At 57.7% G+C, this 18,354-nt stretch overlaps 2 protein-coding genes across 9 annotated transcripts in view; one reads left to right on the top strand and one right to left on the bottom strand.

The window, feature by feature from the left end:
- Nucleotides 1-7,708, top strand: part of POLE (DNA polymerase epsilon, catalytic subunit) — a 47,789-nt gene extending 40,081 nt beyond the window's left edge. For 3 of the 5 annotated variants that reach the window (XM_088801114.1, XM_019748782.3, XM_088801115.1), the window contains 9 exons: nucleotides 383-508; nucleotides 1,233-1,365; nucleotides 2,649-2,829; nucleotides 3,577-3,708; nucleotides 3,825-4,018; nucleotides 5,100-5,300; nucleotides 5,677-5,802; nucleotides 6,247-6,336; nucleotides 6,440-7,708. In XM_088801114.1, the coding sequence (XP_088657240.1) occupies nucleotides 383-508; nucleotides 1,233-1,365; nucleotides 2,649-2,829; nucleotides 3,577-3,708; nucleotides 3,825-4,018; nucleotides 5,100-5,300; nucleotides 5,677-5,802; nucleotides 6,247-6,336; nucleotides 6,440-6,553 (1,297 nt within the window). In that variant the 3' untranslated portion in view covers nucleotides 6,554-7,708. Of the gene's footprint in view, nucleotides 1-382; nucleotides 509-1,232; nucleotides 1,366-2,648; nucleotides 2,830-3,576; nucleotides 3,709-3,824; nucleotides 4,019-5,099; nucleotides 5,301-5,613; nucleotides 5,803-6,246; nucleotides 6,337-6,439 lie in introns of those variants that run through there. The other 2 variants (XM_074321694.2, XM_074321695.2) reach the window with 2 other exon arrangements.
- Nucleotides 7,709-9,033: 1,325 nt separating this feature from the next.
- On the bottom strand, nucleotides 9,034-12,266 carry P2RX2 (purinergic receptor P2X 2). Of its 4 annotated transcripts, XM_074321699.2 has the most exons (12): nucleotides 12,006-12,265; nucleotides 11,773-11,908; nucleotides 11,612-11,683; nucleotides 11,426-11,501; nucleotides 11,262-11,358; nucleotides 11,004-11,084; nucleotides 10,756-10,894; nucleotides 10,284-10,414; nucleotides 9,963-10,053; nucleotides 9,792-9,857; nucleotides 9,636-9,713; nucleotides 9,034-9,440 (listed from the first exon to the last, which is right to left on the bottom strand). In XM_074321699.2, the coding sequence occupies exons 1-12, from the start codon at nucleotides 12,179-12,181 to the stop codon at nucleotides 9,348-9,350; spliced, it is 1,236 nt and encodes a 411-aa protein (XP_074177800.2). In that variant the 5' UTR covers nucleotides 12,182-12,265; the 3' UTR covers nucleotides 9,034-9,347. The 4 variants fall into 4 exon arrangements, with proteins under 4 accessions (XP_074177800.2, XP_074177801.2, XP_074177798.2 ...); XM_074321700.2 differs by lacking the exon at nucleotides 9,792-9,857 and having other exon boundaries at nucleotides 12,006-12,266; XM_074321697.2 differs by having other exon boundaries at nucleotides 9,034-9,713; nucleotides 12,006-12,264.
- Nucleotides 12,267-18,354: the final 6,088 nt, after the last annotated feature.

Genomic DNA, 18,354 nt, shown 5'->3' with positions numbered 1-18,354 from the left:
GACGTACGTGTCCCCAGCCCAGGGCGACCAGCTGTCTCACTGCACTTGTGACGTGCAATCCTTGGTAGGAGCAACGCTGGGCTTTCGCTTCATATCCTTTGCCCATTTTCCTCTAGTTTTGTTTTTTTCTCATTGGTTTGTATGAATTCTTTCTATACAAAAATTAGCCATTTCTGTGGTATGAGTTGTGCGTTTTTTTTCCTCTCTTTGATTATCTTTGGCTTTTTGGGTGGGTTTTTCCCATGTAGACATCTGCACGCTCCGTGGCTTCTGGTTCTAAGCTCACTTAGAGTGGCTTTTTAGGACCGTCCGCTCTTTCCTCGCGGTGCCTTCTGGGATGCTCGGCAGCATCCTGACCGTCGGTTCTGCGCTTGGTCCACAGGCTCATCGCCGAGTTCAAGCGCCTGGGGTCGTCGGTCGTCTACGCCAACTTCAACCGCATCGTCCTGTGCACGAGGAAGCGGCGGGTGGAGGACGCCTTGGCCTACGTGGAGTACATCTCCAGCAGGTGCCGCGCCGCCCCTCTTCTCCGGCCGACCTTCTGTAGCATGTCTGTGGCGGGGGCTGTTGGTAGTTGGTCCTTTCTGCCTTTGAGGCTGAACACACGGGACACAGTTCCAATAACTGCTTTACGTGCTCTGCTCTTTCTAACATCAGTGCCAGCTCCAGTTTGTTTGCAGCTGGTAGGTCTTCTCCTTTCTCTGCTTCTTGCAAACCTGGTGACACTGGATTGGATGCCGGACACTGTGAAGCTTGCTTTGTCTGTTGGGTGCTTTTGCACTCCTATAAATACTCTGGGGCTTTCCGTTCTGTTACTTGGAAACAATCTGATCCTTTCGGGTATTTTCGAGATTTGTGAGCAAGTCCGGAAGAGCGTTTTTCCAGAGCTCACGGCCCCGCTGCCTCGTGAGCTGAGGCTCCCGGCAGTGGGAGCGGGCGGCCGGTGCCCCTTTCCCCAGGCCACCCACATGCGACCGAGTTGGAGGACAGGCCTTGGAAGGGCTCGGTTCTCTCTGCGGCTCTCACCTCTCCCTCCCTCCATGCCGGTCCTGCTTCTCCCACCTGGCTAGATGTGGACATCTCCTTAGTATTGCTTACCATGTTCCCTAGGAAGTTTGAGGGTTTTAAATAAGTGCAGGGTAAGCAGATAGGTGTAAAAATAAAAGAGGAAAAGTGGAGAAAAGGGAAGAAGCTGATTTCATTTAAGCAATTTCTGTCTGGCTTCTTTTTAGCATCCATTCTAAAGAGCTCTTCCATTCCTTGACGATTTCTTTCTCGCGGTGCTGGGAGTTCCTTCTCTGGATGGATCCGTCTAACTATGGTGGAATCAAAGGGAATGTGCCATCTGGCATCCACTGCGGACAGGTGAGGTGACCGGTGCTGGAGAGCTGGGGTCGGGGCTGGAACGACTTGGGGTCCACATCCGTCCACCCAGCACACACTGTAGTCACAGGCCAGGTGCCAGGAGCAGCTGTAGCCCTGGTCGTGCAGCAACAAATGTGACAGACCCTGCGACCACGGCATCCGTGAGCGAGGACCACGAACAAGCAGACAAGTACATGTAGGGTCAGGGTCAGCAGGGGTGAGGCTCAGAGTCCACATGGGTGAGGGACAGGGGTAAAGGAGGTGGGAGGCCCAGGAGGCCTCTAAGGGGGTGATGGGAAAGCAGAGATTGAAGGAGCGAGTGAGCATCCTGTGCCCGCGTGAGTGACAGGGCGGGGTGGAGGCCACACCCCTGGGACCTGAGGCCATGGTGGAGACTTCGCTCTGAGGGGTGGGGCGGGTCTGACTTCCTCTCGGGCCCTGTGTAGACAGCACTGGGGTCGGAGCCCAGGCAGGAATGGGGCAGGGGGGCTTCAGGGGAAGGACCGTGGGTATTGTATTGAGGTTGCAAGGACAGGCCGTTGGGGTGGTTGTCGGTGACACAGGCTGGGGCAGTGTATGCCGTGCCCGTGTGTGTGATGAGGTGTCTGTTACGAGATGGACGGGAAAGAGAGAGTGTGGGGTGAGGGGTGCTGTGCTTGGTCGGGACGAGGGATGTTTCCACACCTGATACTTGTAGCCTGTCAAGTGGTGGCAGGGTGTGTGGGTTGCAAGGACTGAGCCCTCCAGGGCGAGTCCCCCTGGAGGAAGCCAGGGGTGGGGCCTCGGGGTCAAAAGGAGAGCGTCCAGGGGCCAGAGCCAGGCTGCTACCCTTGGATGCTGGGACGGAAGCAATGCAGGCGGTGTAGACGGACCGAGGGAAAGCAGTGGTGGCTGCTGCTCCAAGGACGGCGGGCGGCAGAGTTCACGTGTTGAAATGAAAGATGTCGCATAAGGGACCTGGTCAGACAGGGCATCGCAGTAATAAAGCGAGACTGACAGGAGGCCTGGAACTCAGGCCAGGGGACAGGTGACCCGGAAGCACTCCTTGGTCTTCCCTTCCTGGGAGATGGGAGCTAAGTGATTGCAAAGTGAATCCCCTGAAAGAGTAAAGTGAGTCTAACCCGCTGTGGAGTGAGACTGCTGTGTGTCCAGGTACATCACACAGAGACTCACTGGGGACTCTGGGGACAGAGCAGTGAGATGGGTGGGCTGATGCAGAACGACTCACTCAGGTGCGCTTCCCACCGCTACGGTAAAGACACGCCTGGGACTGTCTGTTACAGAGGGACTCTCTAAAGGAGGGCAGCACACAGGGGGACGAGGACGACGAGGATGACGAGGACGAGGAGGAAGACGGTGGTCAGGAGCCGGACGTGGAGGACTTGCTGGAGAACAACTGGAACCTCGTGCAGTTCCTGCCACAGGCAGCCTCCTGCCAGACCTACTTCCTCATGGTCGTGTCAGGTGCGTGGCTGCCAGCCTGCGCTCTGGATCACGGGGGCCTCGGTGCCCGCAGTGCGTGGCGCACAGTTAGGAGGTCAGGCCTGGTGGGGCACCCTGGCCCAGACCCCGCAGGTGCCAGTGAGGGGGCCGTCCCTGGGAGGGAGTGCCACCCAAGGGTTTGTGTGTCACATACGGTGAGGTGAGGTAACTAGAAATAAGTCGGGTGGAAGACACTGGCCGCTGCCGGAATCAGCTGCCCCCGGGCTGGTCCTGCTGGCGTCACAAAGGCCTGAGTTTGATTTGGGTCTGAAGGGCCGGTGTTTACAAACCAAGTTGTGGGGTTGCCGGGTAGATGCAGCCTGTGTGTTAAACCCCGCCGGGGTTCAGAGCCTGTTCCGAGGAAAGAGCAGTTAGCGGTTCGCTGTCAGCCGACGCTCAGCAAGGGGACAGCCACATGGCAGCAGGGTGCTTTCCTTCGTGACTTTTTTTTTGTCTACTTGTCCCATGTCCCACTCTCTCAAGTTCTCTTGAAACATGTAGTCTAGGGGTCAGGCGTGCTGACCCCGGCACTCGGGCTTTGTTTCTGTCGCTGCCGGGCACGAGTCGGCCAGCTCTCCTCGCTCCCACTCCTGTTGTGGACTCTGGCTCATCTAAACTCAGCAGAGGCAGCGCTGGCTCACGGGGCATTTGAGCCCAGGCTGGCCACACCTCTCTGCTCGGGTGTGGGTGCCACTCACGCGTGGCCTGTGCCTGTGCCGTCCCCTGCAGCATACATCGTGGCCGTGCACCACAGCGTGCAGGAGGAGCTGAGACGCAGCGCTCCGGGGAGCACCCCCGTGAAGAGACGGGGGGCCAGCCAGCTATCACAGGAGGCCCAGGGCGCAGCCGCAGCCCTTCCTGGTGAGAGCGCCTTGAGGCACGAGGCCGCCTCGTGTGCCTGTGACGAACCCCTGTGCGCCCCTCAGCGTCCTCACCGCTGTGTGAAGAGGGGCCGAGCCACGTCCTTGTCTTCCCAGGAGTGATCACCTTCTCTCAGGACTACGTGGCCAACGAGCTCACTCAGAACTTCTTCACCATCACGCAGAAGATCCAGAAGAAAGTCACGGGGTCCAGGAACGTGGCTGAGCTCTCAGAGATGTTTCCTGTCCTGCCCGGCTCTCACTTGCTGCTCAACAACCCTGCACTGGAATTCATCAAGTGCGTGTGCAAGGTGAGCGCCGACCCTCACCTGTGCGGTGAGTCTGTGCACACGTGCAGGTGACACCCACTCTCACCTGTGCAGTGAGGCTGTGCACACGTGCAGGTGACACCCACTCTCACCTGTGTGGCAAGGCTGTGCAGGGAGCAGGAAGAAGTCACTCATTTATTTCACAGACACTCACTGCGCCCTGCTTTGTGCTGCCACTGTGTGAGGTGTTTGAGGCTCAGCAGTAGACCAGACAGGAAAGATGCCCTGTGTTCAGGGAGTACAGGTGCTTTGAGGTGGCAGGAAAGCCCTCTGATGGGGCCTGGGGCCGAGGCCACAGTGACCAGAAGGGTGTCTGGGCAGTGGGTGCAGAGCCCCGGGGCAGGGTGACGCGGAGTGCTGCTGTAATGGCAGGTGCTCAGGGGTTATGTGGATGGACCAGGGACCGGACGGGGCTCCCGAAAGGTCCAGGCTCCCATGCGACCTGAGAGGAGGGCTTGGCTGCCAGCGATGCCTTTCTGGGAAGGCAGCCGCAGAGCCGGGGTCGTATTACCAGATAAGGACGAGCAGGCGCCTGTACCTACAGGGCCCTTCACTGTCCATTAGGTTGCCGCCCAGCAGACTACACTTGACAGTGACAGCCACTCCAGGGCCAGGTGACGTCTGACTGGGGTGGGGAAATGGTTTCAGGACCAGCTCAGGTCCTCAGTGGACTTCAGCATTTTTTCACTTTATTTGTGTTAAGGTGGAATTTACGTACAGTAAAAGTCACAGCTTTTAGTGTGTGTCCTGTGAGTTTGGCCAAGGCCCAGGGTCACGTGCCCACCAGTCAGGATGCAGCACATCCCACACCCGCGGTGCCCCACCCGCACATGCTGGCCCGTTGCCCTGTTTGCGGTGCAGTTGGGAGTTTTCACAGACGTGAGGCTGTGCCACCAACAGCAAGGTGCCGAGCAGTCACCCGAGAGCAGTGCTGTGTGCCCCATGAGCAGCTCCTTACCCCGCTGTCCCTCTGACGCTGCTAACGGGACAAGGACAGGGTGTTGCAGTCCAGAGAGCAGGGAGGCTCCGGGAGCCGTCCCTTCCACGTCCCCATCCTCCGCAGGTCCTGTCCCTGGACACAAACATCACAAACCAGGTGAACAAGCTGAACCGGGACCTGCTCCGCCTGGTGGACGTCGGCGAGTTCTCGGCAGAGGCCCAGTTCCGAGACCCCTGCCGCTCCTACGTGCTCCCCGAGGTCATCTGCCACAGCTGTCACTTCTGCCGGGACCTGGACCTGTGCAAAGACCCCTTTGTCTCCCAGGTGGGCCAGCTCCCACGGCCCTCACGGGTAGGGTCCCAGCGTCCAGACTTCAGGCCACCAGGGAGGTCCTGTTGTACCCACTCGCCAGGGACCCAGCTCCCTTTTCTGGGTTCTACCTGCCAGGCCCCTGCTAGCTTGGACGGGAAGTAAAACAGGCCCCCTTTCTTAAGCCACTTGACTGCCACATGTAGAACACTGTCCCAGTAATATGTGAGTGACATTTTCGGTGACTGAGTGTGCCTGGAGCTGTGAGTGAGCTGTGGCAGGTGGTGACCCGTGTCCCCACTGCCTTCTCAATGCTGAGCCTTCTCAGCCAGTGCACAGGCGCTGCCGAGGACGGCCGGGCAGAGGGTGACCCGCTTCCTCCCCTGCCCAGGACGGGGCCATGCCGCCCCGGTGGCTGTGCTCCAACTGTCAGGTCGCCTACGACTCATCCGTCATCGAGATGGCACTGGTGGCGGCCCTGCAGAAGAAGCTGATGGCCTTCACGCTGCAGGACCTGGTGAGTGAGCAGCGGGCCTCTCCGTGAGCAGTCGCACCCTGGGGAGCTCCAGTCGTAACCCAGGCCTCCCCGGGGCCGCGTCCTGCTCAGACCTCATCCACAAGCCCCCTGGGCTCAGCATCTCGGCACCTACGGTGGCCGAGAGCTGGCTTCGTGGACCCTTCGTTCTCATGGCGCGACAGACAGTAAACAAGATAGGTGTGTGGCGATGAGTGTGAAGGGAACCAATGGGAAGTGTGTGTGAGAGACGGAGGTATCCAGCATTGGGTGCCCGGGACCCCTCAGCCCAGACCCGAGGGAGGCGTGGGATCCGGGCAAAGCAGTTGGCGCTGGTGGGACACACAGGGAGCCTGAGGACCCGGCTGTCCACGCGACGACACGTTTGGACAAAGCGGCTGTGAAGGCCGTGGGGGCGGGGCTCCTGACCGCTGTTCCTCGTTTCAGGTCTGCCTGAAGTGCCAGGGTGTGAAGGAGACCCACATGCCCATGTACTGCAGCTGTGCCGGGGGCTTCGGCCTCACCATCCAAACCAAGGTGGGGCCTCGCCCACCACTGCTGCTCTGCCTATGCGCCCGGCCTCGGCCACGTCCCTGCGCCTCCTCTGGGACTGGCTCTCACGGTGACTGGTTTCCTGCAGGTCTTCATGGAGCAGATCGGAATCTTCCGGAATATTGCCCAGCATTATGGCATGTCGTACCTCATGGAGACCCTGGATTGGCTGCTGGAGAAGAACCCCCAGCTGGGCCATTAGTAAGCCAGGCGCTGTCCCCACCCTCTGCCCCAGCTCCCCAAACTCGCAGCCATGTCCAGGACGGGGCCTCAAGGAGAATGACCCTCAGGGAGTTTTCGGGGAGCGGGTCACGGCCTACCCCAGCCAGAGCAGGAAGGGAAGTGGCCCCACCTGCAGGTGCCCGGGCCCAGCGCTGGTCAGGGCAACTGTGGGCCCAAGAGCGGCCCCGAGGGTCCATTTCTTGCTGAATAAACTGAGTGGGGCCTCTGCTGCTGCACAGCCCTGCCCCAGCTGCCCTGGGGGTCTTCTGTTTGAGCCAAGACCCTGAGGGTGGCTGGAGGCAGGACCCAGGATGCGGTGGTGCCTGAGTGGGAGTCTGCATTCCCGGCGTCCAGTCACTTGTTAATGGAAGCGCCATCCCCAAATTCAGCGGCGTGTGGGCCAGTTCCGGAGCATACAGACCTGAACTCGCAGGGACCTGGGCCTCTGGAGACTCTCCAGGGGAGCAGGGGCTCTGGGGTGTCCCCGTCAGGCCGGATGGAGGGCGCAGGAGGGTGTCAGGACAGGGCTGCTCATATGGGCAGGGCCCTGAGGGCCATTTGTCACTGACTTGGCCAGCACATGTTAGTTAGCGCCGGGATTTTAGGGAAGATTTGGGTTCTTCAGTGGAGGTAGGGAAGAAGAGAGGGCACCGTTCTGTTCTTGCTGCTCAGCCTTGGGTGGGTCCAAAGCGTCTGACCCTGCAGGGACTGCCCTCCTGATGGTCAGGGGTCCAACAGGGCACCCAAGCTCAGGGTTTCCTGTATGGGGTGCGGAGAGCCAATGGGGCACGGCCCATTTGAAGTGGGACCACACCGCTTATCAGCCTGGTCCACAGAGCTGGCGCCCAGGCTGAGGATCAGCTTCCCAGTGCCCTGGAAGCCTTTGCTGAGCACCAGCTCCGCTCTCCGTTGTGTCACAAGCCCCAAAACAGAAGACCAACTCTGCGCCTCATTTTTAATGAAATGTGAGTGGAAGCAGCCAAAGAAAAACCAAGTTGGTGAGGCGGCCACCAAACTCAGCCTGGGGCCTTGGGGGACTGGCTAAAGTGCGTCTTGTGAGCTCATTGCTCTGTCACTCAGTGACATTTTGAATTCTCATTTACATGTTACGTTTCTTAAAATGTTGCTGTGTGTCTGTGTGTGTGCTGGCGCTTTGTCTCTGGAAGGAAGAAGACAGTAGCTAACGTCTGTTCGGTGTGTGCGTCCCTGGGTACTGCCCGCCTGGCGGGGACAGGCCAAATGGCCGCAGGAAACCTGACGCTGGGTGGAAGGTGGCTGGAGCCCAAGTCAGCCCCAGATGGAGATCAGATCAAATTAGGGCCGGGTGGAGGAGGAGGGGGGCTAGCAAGGCTTCCTGGAAGCCATGCTGGGGGCATCACGTCACAGGGTGGGGAGGAGGGGGGCCTGCACTCTTCCCTGCAGCAGGACCTGGGTCGCTGGGCACCCCGCCCTCTCCTTGGCTCCCAGGGGTTCCCTGGAGGCCAGCTGGGGTGGGCATTTGGGGTATGAGGCCTGGGTCACTCACACTTAGGAAACCTGAGCCCTGGCCGTGGTTCTTGAGCTGCAGCCCAGCCCTAACTGGAAAAGCCAGTTTCTTCAACACTAGAACTGGACATCTGTGAGCCACTCCGGCTGTCACAGGCATTTGGGTGACCCGTGCAGCCAATGTAACAGGATGGGAGGGTCTTTGGGGGTGGCTGGGTGGGGGCTTTGGAGTGTTGGTTGCAGCGAGGGGGGCCAGCCCAGTTGTCAGGTGTGGGCAGGTGGGAGGGCCAGCTCTGGTCGACATTCAGATTTGGGTCTGAACCATCCCCTTAATCCTGGGACTGATGAGATCACAGGTGAGATGACCTGTGCAAGGTCCTTGGCATGGCCCTTCACTCGCCATCACTACTGCCACACAAAGCACCGTCCAGTCAAGTGGTGGTGTCCCCCAGAGCAGGGTCTGGCCAGGCAGGCAGTCAGTGTGATGGCCACTGTAGGTAGCATCCACGGCTGTGGTACCCACAGACCTGACCAGCTGGTGCCTGCAGCCTCGCCCTGCCCCACCCACCGAATTCCTGCCCTGCCATGTCCCTCGGAACCAGGAAGCGTATTTAGTTTAAGTGACAGTGCAACCTAAGCTTCAGTTTCTTTGGGTACAACTCTCATCGCTTCCCTCCTGGCTTCTGTCCTCGTCACCACCCTTTCTGGTATTCAAGGTCTGTGGTCTGGGATGACTCCTCCAGAAAGCTGGTGGGTGCTGGGGCGAGTTGGGGTCCCCATGCACTGTGGGCCTCCGTCTCCCATTCTGCTGGCCCCCTGGTGAAACGTGACCACGACCTGGTTGGCTGTGGAGGGCAGCAAATGTGCCCACGTTGCACAGGCCAGTTAGAGCACCAGCAGCCCCTCTCCGGACCCACCCGTGCATATTTGTCTTCAGGGCCTCAAGATGCTTTTCCCAAAAATGAGGCCAGAAGGTTCTGGTCAGAGATTTACTGGATTCTGGACATATGGTTTCTTGGCTACAAGTTGAGCAAAGGGTCTCAGCAGGTAGTCCCAGGCTGTGGGTGGGGAGGGGGGTGGGGCAGATGGGAAGCTGGGAGCAGGGCGCTGCCCCCTTGTCAGCCCACTGCCCAGTCGCACAGGTGCCCGGTCCCCGTTCAGGTGCGTGGGCAGGGCCTGGGTTCTTCGTGCGGGTCCCAGCTGCGCGGCCAGGGAGCTCGGCTTGGGCTGCAGAGTGGTGCCCCGCCAGGCCCAGCCACCGGCGAGGTGGGATGGGAGGTGGGGTGGACTCAGAGCTGGGCTAAACCTCGGGGGTCCGTGAGTGTGGAGTCCTGGGAGGCACACGGCCCTGGTCCTGCACCCCTCTCGGGAGCATCCACCATCTGGTCGGGCGGGTCACAGGGGGGCCGGGGCTGTGGGGGCGGGGAGGCCAGGGCCTGGTTCCGCCCCTCATCCTGTGGTCTGCCCGCTTGGCCTGGGTCTTCTTTGGAGCAGGGACAGGGCGGGGGCGGGGCCTGGCCCAAAACAAGGGCCAGGGTCACAGGCCAGCTACCTGAGGACTGCCTCGGTGTACACACCTTGTCGAATTTCTTGTGGCTGTAGACCTTGTTTTTGTTCATGAATGTTAGCAAGATCCAGTCACACAGGAAGGAGCCCTGGGGCCAGCAAGACGGATGGTAAGGACTTGGCAGGGCCCCCACACGCACACACCCAGACCTAGCATGCGTCCTTACCACCCCGATGGAGGTCAGTGCTGTGGCCAGGTTAATGATGGTGGGAATCAGGCTGAACTTCCCTGCCTGGGAGAAGAGGCACCTTAGACGTTGGGGCAGACCATGTGGTGGGTGGGACAGAGCTCAGTCCTGGGCCGCCTGAACCCCAGGCAGGCAGGGCCACTGGTTTACCTGTCCGTGCACGATGACATCGATTCGGATCCCATACGCCTTGATGAGTGTGCGAGTGGTGCTGCCGTTTACCTTGTAATACTTGGCAAACCTGGGATGGAATGGCCCAGAAGCACATCAGAACCTGGAACAGAATGACCGGGTGCCCGAGCCCTGGCTGCCTGAGGAGCATGGTGGTGGATGCCTGTCTGTCCAGAGGGAAGCAGCTCCAAGACTCCGCCAACTGCTGGCGTCCCTGGGCCTCTGGGCACCTGCCCTGTTTGCTCCTGGAGCCCCCACAGCCAGGATGGGTGAGGCCCAGGGAGCCCAAGGCCAAGATACCTGAAGTTGTAGCCGGATGAGGCTGGGATGTGCTTGGGGTCGAGCCTCCGGAAGGAGTACTTGGGGTTGCACTTGGACGCCGGCAGGTCCAGGTCACAGTCCCAGGTGATAATGACCCCAATGACACCACCCTGCCCAGACGTGGGCACAGACGGGGTCAGGGCAGGCACACGAGATGCTCAAGAGCCCTGGGGTGCCCTGAGGTTGTCAGGGCTGAGGGGACTTGGTGAGTGCCCTGCTTCTGAGGCATCAGGGGACAGGAAGGGCTGGCCAGCTGTGTGACCAGGAGTCAATAATTTAGCAGGTGCCATGCACACCCAGATGAGGCAGCCAATCGTCTTTCTCTGTCCTGTGCCAAGCAGGGCCAGGGCTGGCAGAGAGTGCACAGGGGCTCAGAGAGGGACCTTTGGTGGGCAGGCAGGAGCCAGCACCTGGAAGGAGAGCCATCTGCCACTGTCGCCAGGGCTCTCACCCAGTGCGCCAGTTCCGTGAAGTTCTCCCCCGCCTGCTCCACGATGAAGCCCAGCTTGAAAATGGGGCAGTAGAGGTGGGAGACCTCATCGAACGTGCAGCGTTTCAGGTAGCCGTTTCCCCGGTTCTCAATGTTGCCCCTAAGGACGGCCCAGCGCCTCAGGTGGGAGGGACAGCAGCGAGCACGCCCACCACCCATTGGCAGGGGGCGCCCAGCCCGCCCACCTCACCGGCCCTGAGGGCTCTTACTTGGAGAACTGGAATTTGGGGTAGTGGATGCTGTTCTTGATGAGGATGGTGAAATTGGGGGCCATCTTACCGAGAAATTGGCTGAGGAGGCAGAGACTGGGTGCGTTTAGCCTCCCCCCTTCCCCCCCCCAGCCTCCCTGGGTGCACCGCCCGCCCCCCCCCCCCCTCCCAGCACATCCCGGCTCCGGTCGCTGAGCGGACAGAAGCAGAACAGACGCGCTGCGGCGGAGCTGGGTCTCAGGTGGGTGGGAGGCGCACCTGACGGAAGCCCCGTCTTCCACGGGGCACCAGCCCGACACCTCGCAGGTCTTGAAGGCCCCGTGGTAATAGGGTACGCAACGCCCGGTCCGCACACCTGTGGGCAGACGCGCTCAGGTGGTGAGGGGCGCGCCCAGCCCGGCCCCCAGCGGGCTCACACTGACCGTTTCCCAGCATGTCCAGGTGCCCGGCTACGCAATCCTCGTCGGAGCCGCAGGTGGCGTTGGTGACCCTCACACTCTGGGGAGGATACGGTTCGGTCAGGGCCCGGACACCCTCTGCCCCCAGGCACAGCTCGGGCGGTGCGGCAGTCCCGGCAGGGCCCTCCCCGGCCCGGAACCCCACCTCACCTCGGGGCAGGTCCCCACGGTCTGGGAGGGGGTGACCTCCATCCTGGTGATGATGCTGAACACGCTGCCCCCCTAGGTTCAGAAAGGGGACAGTCGGCTGGCGCGGACAGCTCGGCCACCGTTCGGTCCCACCTTCAGGGCGCGCGGGGGATGGAACGCACCTCGGGGGGCTTCACGTACTCCTCCACGTCCCACACTTTGTGCTCGGACGAGGTGATGCCTTTGACCTTGGTGATGACGGAGCTTTCCGGCCCCGTCTCTCTGTCCTGGTAGCTCTTCTGCACGATGAACACGTACCTGTGGGGACGCGCAGGGCCGGCTCCGGAGGCGTCCTCCCCGCCCCGGGGGACCCCGCGCCCGCCCCGCCCCGGGTCCCCGTCCCCCGTGCACCCACCACACGAAGTAGAGCAGGATGAGCAGCTGCACCAAGCGGTACACGACGCCCAGGCGCCGGTTCTTCACCACGATCACCTTGGGCGTCTCGTAGTCCCAGAACGCGGACCAGCAGCTCCGGGCCAGGCGCCGGGCCGTGGCCGCTCCCGCGGGGGGCTTGGGCTCGGCAGCTGCCATGGCCCGGCCGCCCGGGAAGCCGCCGCGGCCCTGAGCTCCGACGGTCGGGAGGCTCGGACGCCGCGCGGTCCTGTGGGTTGGGGGCGGGGCTGTGGGCTCCGCGGCGCCCTCCTCCCGGGGGCGCGGTCTCGCGCGCCCCGCCCCGGGCGGCGCCCCTTCCGGGGCTCCCCCAGGTCCGGTCCGCGGCGCTCCGGCCAGGACTCGCAGCGCACCTGGCAGGGGTCGCCAGGCGGGACCCGGGGCTCGGGGCTCAGCGGGCGAACGGAGCAGGGGGCGCGGGGAGGGAGCGAGGAAGGACGGAGGCCCACGCGTTCCTGGGGCAGGACACTAAGGGAGCCTGTCTCCAGATGGGGACGAAGACGTGGCACACCGCCCGGCCGCCTCCGCGTCTCCCCCGGTGTCTGACGGGCAGTGCGCATGGAACCCGAAGGGCAAGACTTAAATATATATATGTATTTTCCAGCTTCATTGGGATACCATCACCGCGTAATATGTAAGTTTAAGGTGCAGCGAGACCATTTCCAAAGGGCAGCCGCGGACCCCTGCCCCGGGGTTCAGACACAACCCTGGACGCCTGTCTTTGGCCCAACAGCCCTCTGGCTTATCTGCAGGTTCGCGTCGGAGACTTTTTGTTCTAGCTCCTTCCTGCACCCCAGCGCCCGGCCCTCTCCCCCACCCGGAATCAGCTCCCTGCTTTTTATCCGCTTCCCATCCATTTTTCCTCTTTGCAAACCAAAGGTTTTTTGTTTTCAACTTTTTAGATCTCTGCCTGCCCCCCTCATTATTTTGAAGCAAATCCCAGAGACCATATTTTCACAAAATGATAAACTTTTTACTTTTTTGGAGGTGACATTTAATAGCATCTAATTAACCATTTTAATGAACAATTGTTTTGTCAGCAGTTCAGCGAAATTTAGTGTATTCACACTGCTGTGCAACTACCATTATCGACTCCCAGACACGTTCATCACCCCCAGATAAGAACCAAGCCCCGGAAGCAGCCACTGCCTGGTACCCCTCCTCCCAGACCCTGGCAGCCACCATCTCCTGTCTCTGTGTATTTATCTGCTTGGGATGTTTCCTGTGATGGAATAATACAATATTTGTCTTCTTGTGTCTGGCTTCTTTCACTGAGCATACTGTTTTCGAGACCTGTTGGGTTGTAGTGTGTGTCGGTGCGTCATTCCTTTTTATGGTAGAATAATATTCCAGTGTATGCATATCCCACTGTTGACCTGTTCACCCACTGATAGACATTTGGGTTGTTTGCACCTTTTGGCGATTGTCACTAATGCTGTGAGCATTCGTGTATAGGGTTTGTTTGAACACCTATTTTCAGTTCTTTGAAGTATATGCCTAGGAGTGGAATTTCTGGGTCATGTGGTAATTCTATGTTTGACTTTGAGGACCCACCATACCATGTTCCAAGCAGCTGAACCATTTTACAGTCCAATCAGCAAAGTACAAGGGTTCCACTTTCTACACATCTTTGCCAACACTTGACATTTTCCACTCATTTGGTTATTGCCTTCCTCATGGGCGAAATAGTATAAGCTCTTTGGAGAAATGTCCTTTCAAACCCTTTGCCCATTTTTAAATTGGGCTGTTTCTCTTTTCGTTATTCAGTTGTAAGAGTTCTCAATATATTTTGGGTACTAGACCCTGATCATCTCTGTGGTTTGCAAATATTTTCTTACATTGTAGGTGGTCTTTTCACTTTCTTGATAGTGCCTTTTGATGCACAAAGTTTTTACTTTTGAAGAAGTTCAATTTAGCTGTCTTTGCTTGTGCTGCTGGTGTCACTTCTAAGAATCCATTGCCAAGTCTAAGGTTATGAAAATTTACCCCTGGTTTCTTGTAAGAGTTTTACGGTTTTAGCGGTTTATATTTCAGTTGTAGATACACTTTGTTAATTTTTGCATATGATGTAAGGTAGGAGTCCCACTTCATCCTTTTGTGTGGGGATGTCCAGCTGTCCCAGCCCCACTTGTTGAAGAGACTGTTCTTTATCCTCTGAAGGGTCTGGCTCCCATGTGGAAAATCAATTGGCCATAGACATAGCGTTTATTTCTGTTCTCTGTTCTGTCCCATTGTTCTATATGTGTGTCCTTATTCCGGCAGCACCCTGTTTTGCTAATTGTAGCTTTGTAGCAAGATTTTTTTTTTTAAAGATTTTATTGGGGAAGGGGAACAGGACTTTATGGGGAACAGTGTGTACTTCCAGGCCTTTTTTCCAAGTCAAGTTGTTGTCCTTTCAGTCTTAGTTGTGGAGGGCGCAGCTCAGCTCCAGGTCCAGTTGCCGTTTTCTAGTTGCAGGGGGCACAGCCCACCATCCCTTGCAGGAGTCGAACTGGCAACCTTGTGGTTGAGAGGACGCACTCCAACCAACTGAGACATCCGGGAGCTCAGCTCAGCTGCAGCTCAGTTCAAGGTGCCATGTTCAATTTTAGTTGCAGGGGGCGCTGCCCACCATCCCTTGTGGGAGTCAAGGAGTTGAACCAGCAACCTTGTGGTTGAGAGCCCACTGGGCCATGTGGGCATCGAACCGGCAGCCTTCGGAGTTAGGAGCATGCAGCTCTAACCACCTGAGCCACCGGGCCGGCCCTGTAGCAAGTTTTGAAATGGGGAATTGTTAATCCTCCAACATTGTTCTTTTTCAATATTGTTTTGGTGGGTGCTGCTGTCGGCAGAGAGGGTTTCTCCCTGTGCCTTGGAGGGGAGTGGCTGGCCAGTCTGTGCTACGGGGCACAGGGGCACATGGTGCATGCTGTCCACTGGCCGGAGGCTGGTCCCTGTGTGTGGCCCACTAGCAGCCTGACCCAGCACCCCGGGAGGCACACATCCCTGCCCAATGTCGGGCATGGTGAGCCCACTAACAAGAATCGGGAGGTGACCCTGGAGCCAAAAGGCTGAGAGGAGAACATGCAGCGGGTGCGGTTAGAGCAGTAACATCCTCTGGAGCCCAAATCGTGATTGGGTTCGATGAGCTAAGTAGAGTATGTTCACCTGGGTAACCAAGTGGAGGAAAGGCCCCGCGGCTCAGAGCAGAGCACAGGAGACAGGGCTGCAGGGCAGGTGCCAGAGACAGAGTCACAGACGACCAGAAAGGGAGAAGTGATCAAAGTAATTGAAGAAAATGATCTGATTTGAACAAAGACTTGCGTCTGTAGGTTGCTAGGACTTGCTGGGGCCGAGGCCAGATGACTTTAGAAAATGGTGCACACCTGAAAAGTCTGGGTGAAGTGTCTGAATTCCAGTGACTCAGAGAAACCCATGTCACACTGCTGTTACCTTCCCATGGGGCAGAGCACCACCCTGCTAAATATGTGTAGTGTTTTCTCCTTATCTTTTCTTCCAAGAAATGGTATGTTATATAATCTCAATTTATCCAAGAATTTAAGGATTTCTTTTACTATTTGAGATGACTTTTCTGCCCTGCGTCCTTAGAAATATATGTCAGGTGACAAGGCGAGCTCACGAGTACCCGTAGGAAGTAGCTTTGCGTTCGGAGGGTCCCCCACCAGAACTCACGTGGTCTCCCAAACCCAGAGCCAAGCCTGTGTGTGGCTGGTTTGGGGAAACCCCAAACGCTTATTGCGAAATTTAGATAAGGTGTCTCGAAGCTGGAAGGGAAATTTCAGAAATCAAGTGTAAACTCCTCATGCAAGCTCTCCAGGTTGGGAGAAAAACCACAGAATTTGTAACAACCGTTAAGGTGTTGATTAAAATCTATAATTTGCATAAATACATTTAAATAGGTTAAAGAAATGAGTCTTAGGAGGACTGAGTCTCATAATGGGTTTTTACTTAAAAAGGCATTTTACAAGTAAAAAAATTAAGTTGTTCAATTGAATTCTAAAACCTTTGGTTAAAAGAAAATATTACTCCCTGGCAACAACAGATTTAAAAACGTATTTAGGAATAGCAACGTGCAATCAGCCAAGTTCTAAGTAGTCACCTCGGCAGCTTTGCTGAGACGAAGCTCAGCGCCACACAACACACTCGTTTACAGCGCTTTGTTCACAGGACGACCTAATTTTAGAACCATTTCATCCCCCTGCCTAAAAGAAACCCCATCCCCAGTCCCCGCCTGCCCTTGTCCTCCTGTCCCTGGTGACACTGTCACTGCTGGGGTTTCACTACGGCTCAGATGACTTGGTTTTTCTGCTCCCGTGCTGACCCGGCGTCGGGGCTCCTTCCTGATTGATGCGGTGCTGCCTGAGCCCTGGATGGCCACAGAGCCTCAGGTCCTCTGGGACTCGGACACCTGCTCTGGGGCAGCCAGCCGGGAGGACGGGCATCGGCCATCCCAGACTCCAGCCATCTGTGGCCCTGAGCATGGGGATGAGGAAGCCCAGTGCCATCTGAGAGCTGGTGAGCCCTGAGACACACTAAGTTGCCCTTTGAGCCACCGAGTTGTTGGGTGCTTTGTTAGGCAGAGGTCAACAATGGAAACGGAAACTGCTAACCGGAACCCCTCACTCCCAGTCACCAGAACCCGGGCGACATTCTGGGTCCATGGCTCCCTCACCGCCCACATCCATCAATACCCAGCCTCCCCCACCCGCCCTGCCTCCGTTCAGCAGCTCCAGCCTCTCAGCCTGTCCTTCCTCGTGCCCAGACTTTCTAAAACACTCTGGTCTTGTCACTCTCCCGCCTAAAACCCTCGCATCCCTGATAGTCCGTGCCTAGCTTGCCCGCTCTGCAGGGCCTGCCCCTCCGTCTTCATCTTCCCATCACCTGTGGACCCCCCCTTAAAATGCCTGTCACCTACCACATTTTGTAACCTATTTGTTGACAGTTCCATTTTCCAAGCTAGACCAAGAGCTAGGTGACAAGAGGGGCACACAGTCTGTTCCTCTGCAGAGCCCAGCACAAGGCGTGGCGTAGAGTCAGTAATAAATAAGCCAGTACGGGCTTATTGTGAACAAACTGTACAGAAATAAATGAAGAGAGAGCAATGTTCCCAAATGAGAATAAACAGGCTGTTGATCCAGAGCTGGGGAGCTGGCCCCCAACCGCGAGCAGGCCCGTGGGGATGGGGTGCCATGGTGGGAAAGTCTCTCCCGGTGGGGAGGGGTGTCCCGCATGATTGGTTAGGGGCGGACTTGGCTTCTGGGGCTGGTAGAGGCTGTGGTGGGAACTGTCCATTCAGTCTCTCAGGCGGATGATGAAAGACCTTCTGACAAGGCTGAAGGCGGGGACAGGATGAGAAAGAAGAGGATTAGAAGGTGACCCAGGGAGTCTGTGTGACTCTCCACTTTGAGGTTGTAGTCTCTTCTGGAAGCCACAGCTTGGCCGCTCTCACCTCTACACAGAGGAGCAGGTGGGACCCCAGAGAAAGGTAAGGATCCAGATACCTCAGCCATTGTCAGCTCCCACGGGGAGTCCTTCTGCAGGGGCCACCCCATCTCACGCCTGCACGTTCAGTTTTCCTGTGTATAAATTTGCAGGGGCTCAGTGACTCACCTTTTCTCGGGGTGCCAGAGGCTAAACCAGCCTTCCCATGCCACTGTCGGGCAGGGCACCGGCCTGAGGGTTATGAGGAAAGCATGGGCTAGGGGCTTGTTCTGTCCTTGGCAGGATTTGGCGTCAAGCTTTTATCTGGCAAAGTGAGATGCTGTGGCATCATACCTGGCTTTGATGTTTGTGAGGAAAACTGGAAAGCTGTCTCATCTGAGATATTTATAAACACATCCAAGAAAAGAGACTCCATACATAAGTACATGTGAGAAAGTTTTGAAATAACCAGGGGCTATGAATGCGCTGTTCCTCGAGTTCAGAAGCAACTGTGCCTCCAGGGCCGTGAGAAGTGCCTGCCACTTTTTTAAAATTGTGATAAAATGCACACAACATAAAATTTACCATCATGGCCACCTTTAAGTGTCCAGTCCAGTGGCACCAGATGCTCACATGCTGCGTGACTATCCCCACCACCATCTCCAGAACTGTTGCCTCCCCAAGCTGACCCTCTGCCCCATTAGACACTCACTCCCCACGCCCTCCGCAGCCCCTGGCATCTCTCTGTCTCTGGATTTGACCCCTCTCGGTCCCTGCGGGATTTACTCCTTTGGTGCCTGGCTGATTTCCCTCAGCATAATGTCCTCCAGGTTCACCCACATTGCAGCCTGTGGCAGGGTCTCCTTCCTTCACGGTGAACGACGTTCCCTTGT

This window comes from Rhinolophus sinicus, chromosome 9 (assembly GCF_057876585.1).
Source record: "Rhinolophus sinicus isolate RSI-liver-muscle chromosome 9, RSI-T2T, whole genome shotgun sequence".
NCBI classification, from domain to species: Eukaryota; Metazoa; Chordata; class Mammalia; order Chiroptera; family Rhinolophidae; genus Rhinolophus; species Rhinolophus sinicus.
Note: the sequence above shows the minus strand (reverse complement) of the source record. Positions and strands in the feature narration are given on the sequence as shown.

Excerpts from the sequence above, each read along its gene's own strand:
- P2RX2 (XM_074321697.2), bottom strand. The coding sequence starts at position 12,181 with ATGGCAGCTGCCGAGCCCAAGCCCCCCGCGGGAGCGGCCACGGCCCGG. Across the intron at positions 11,684-11,772 it reads AGTACGTGAAGCCCCCCGAG|GGGGGCAGCGTGTTCAGCAT; the intron begins GTGCGTTCCATC and ends TTCTGAACCTAG. Across the intron at positions 10,895-11,003 it reads CCCAAATTCCAGTTCTCCAA|GGGCAACATTGAGAACCGGG; the intron begins GTAAGAGCCCTC and ends GGCCGTCCTTAG.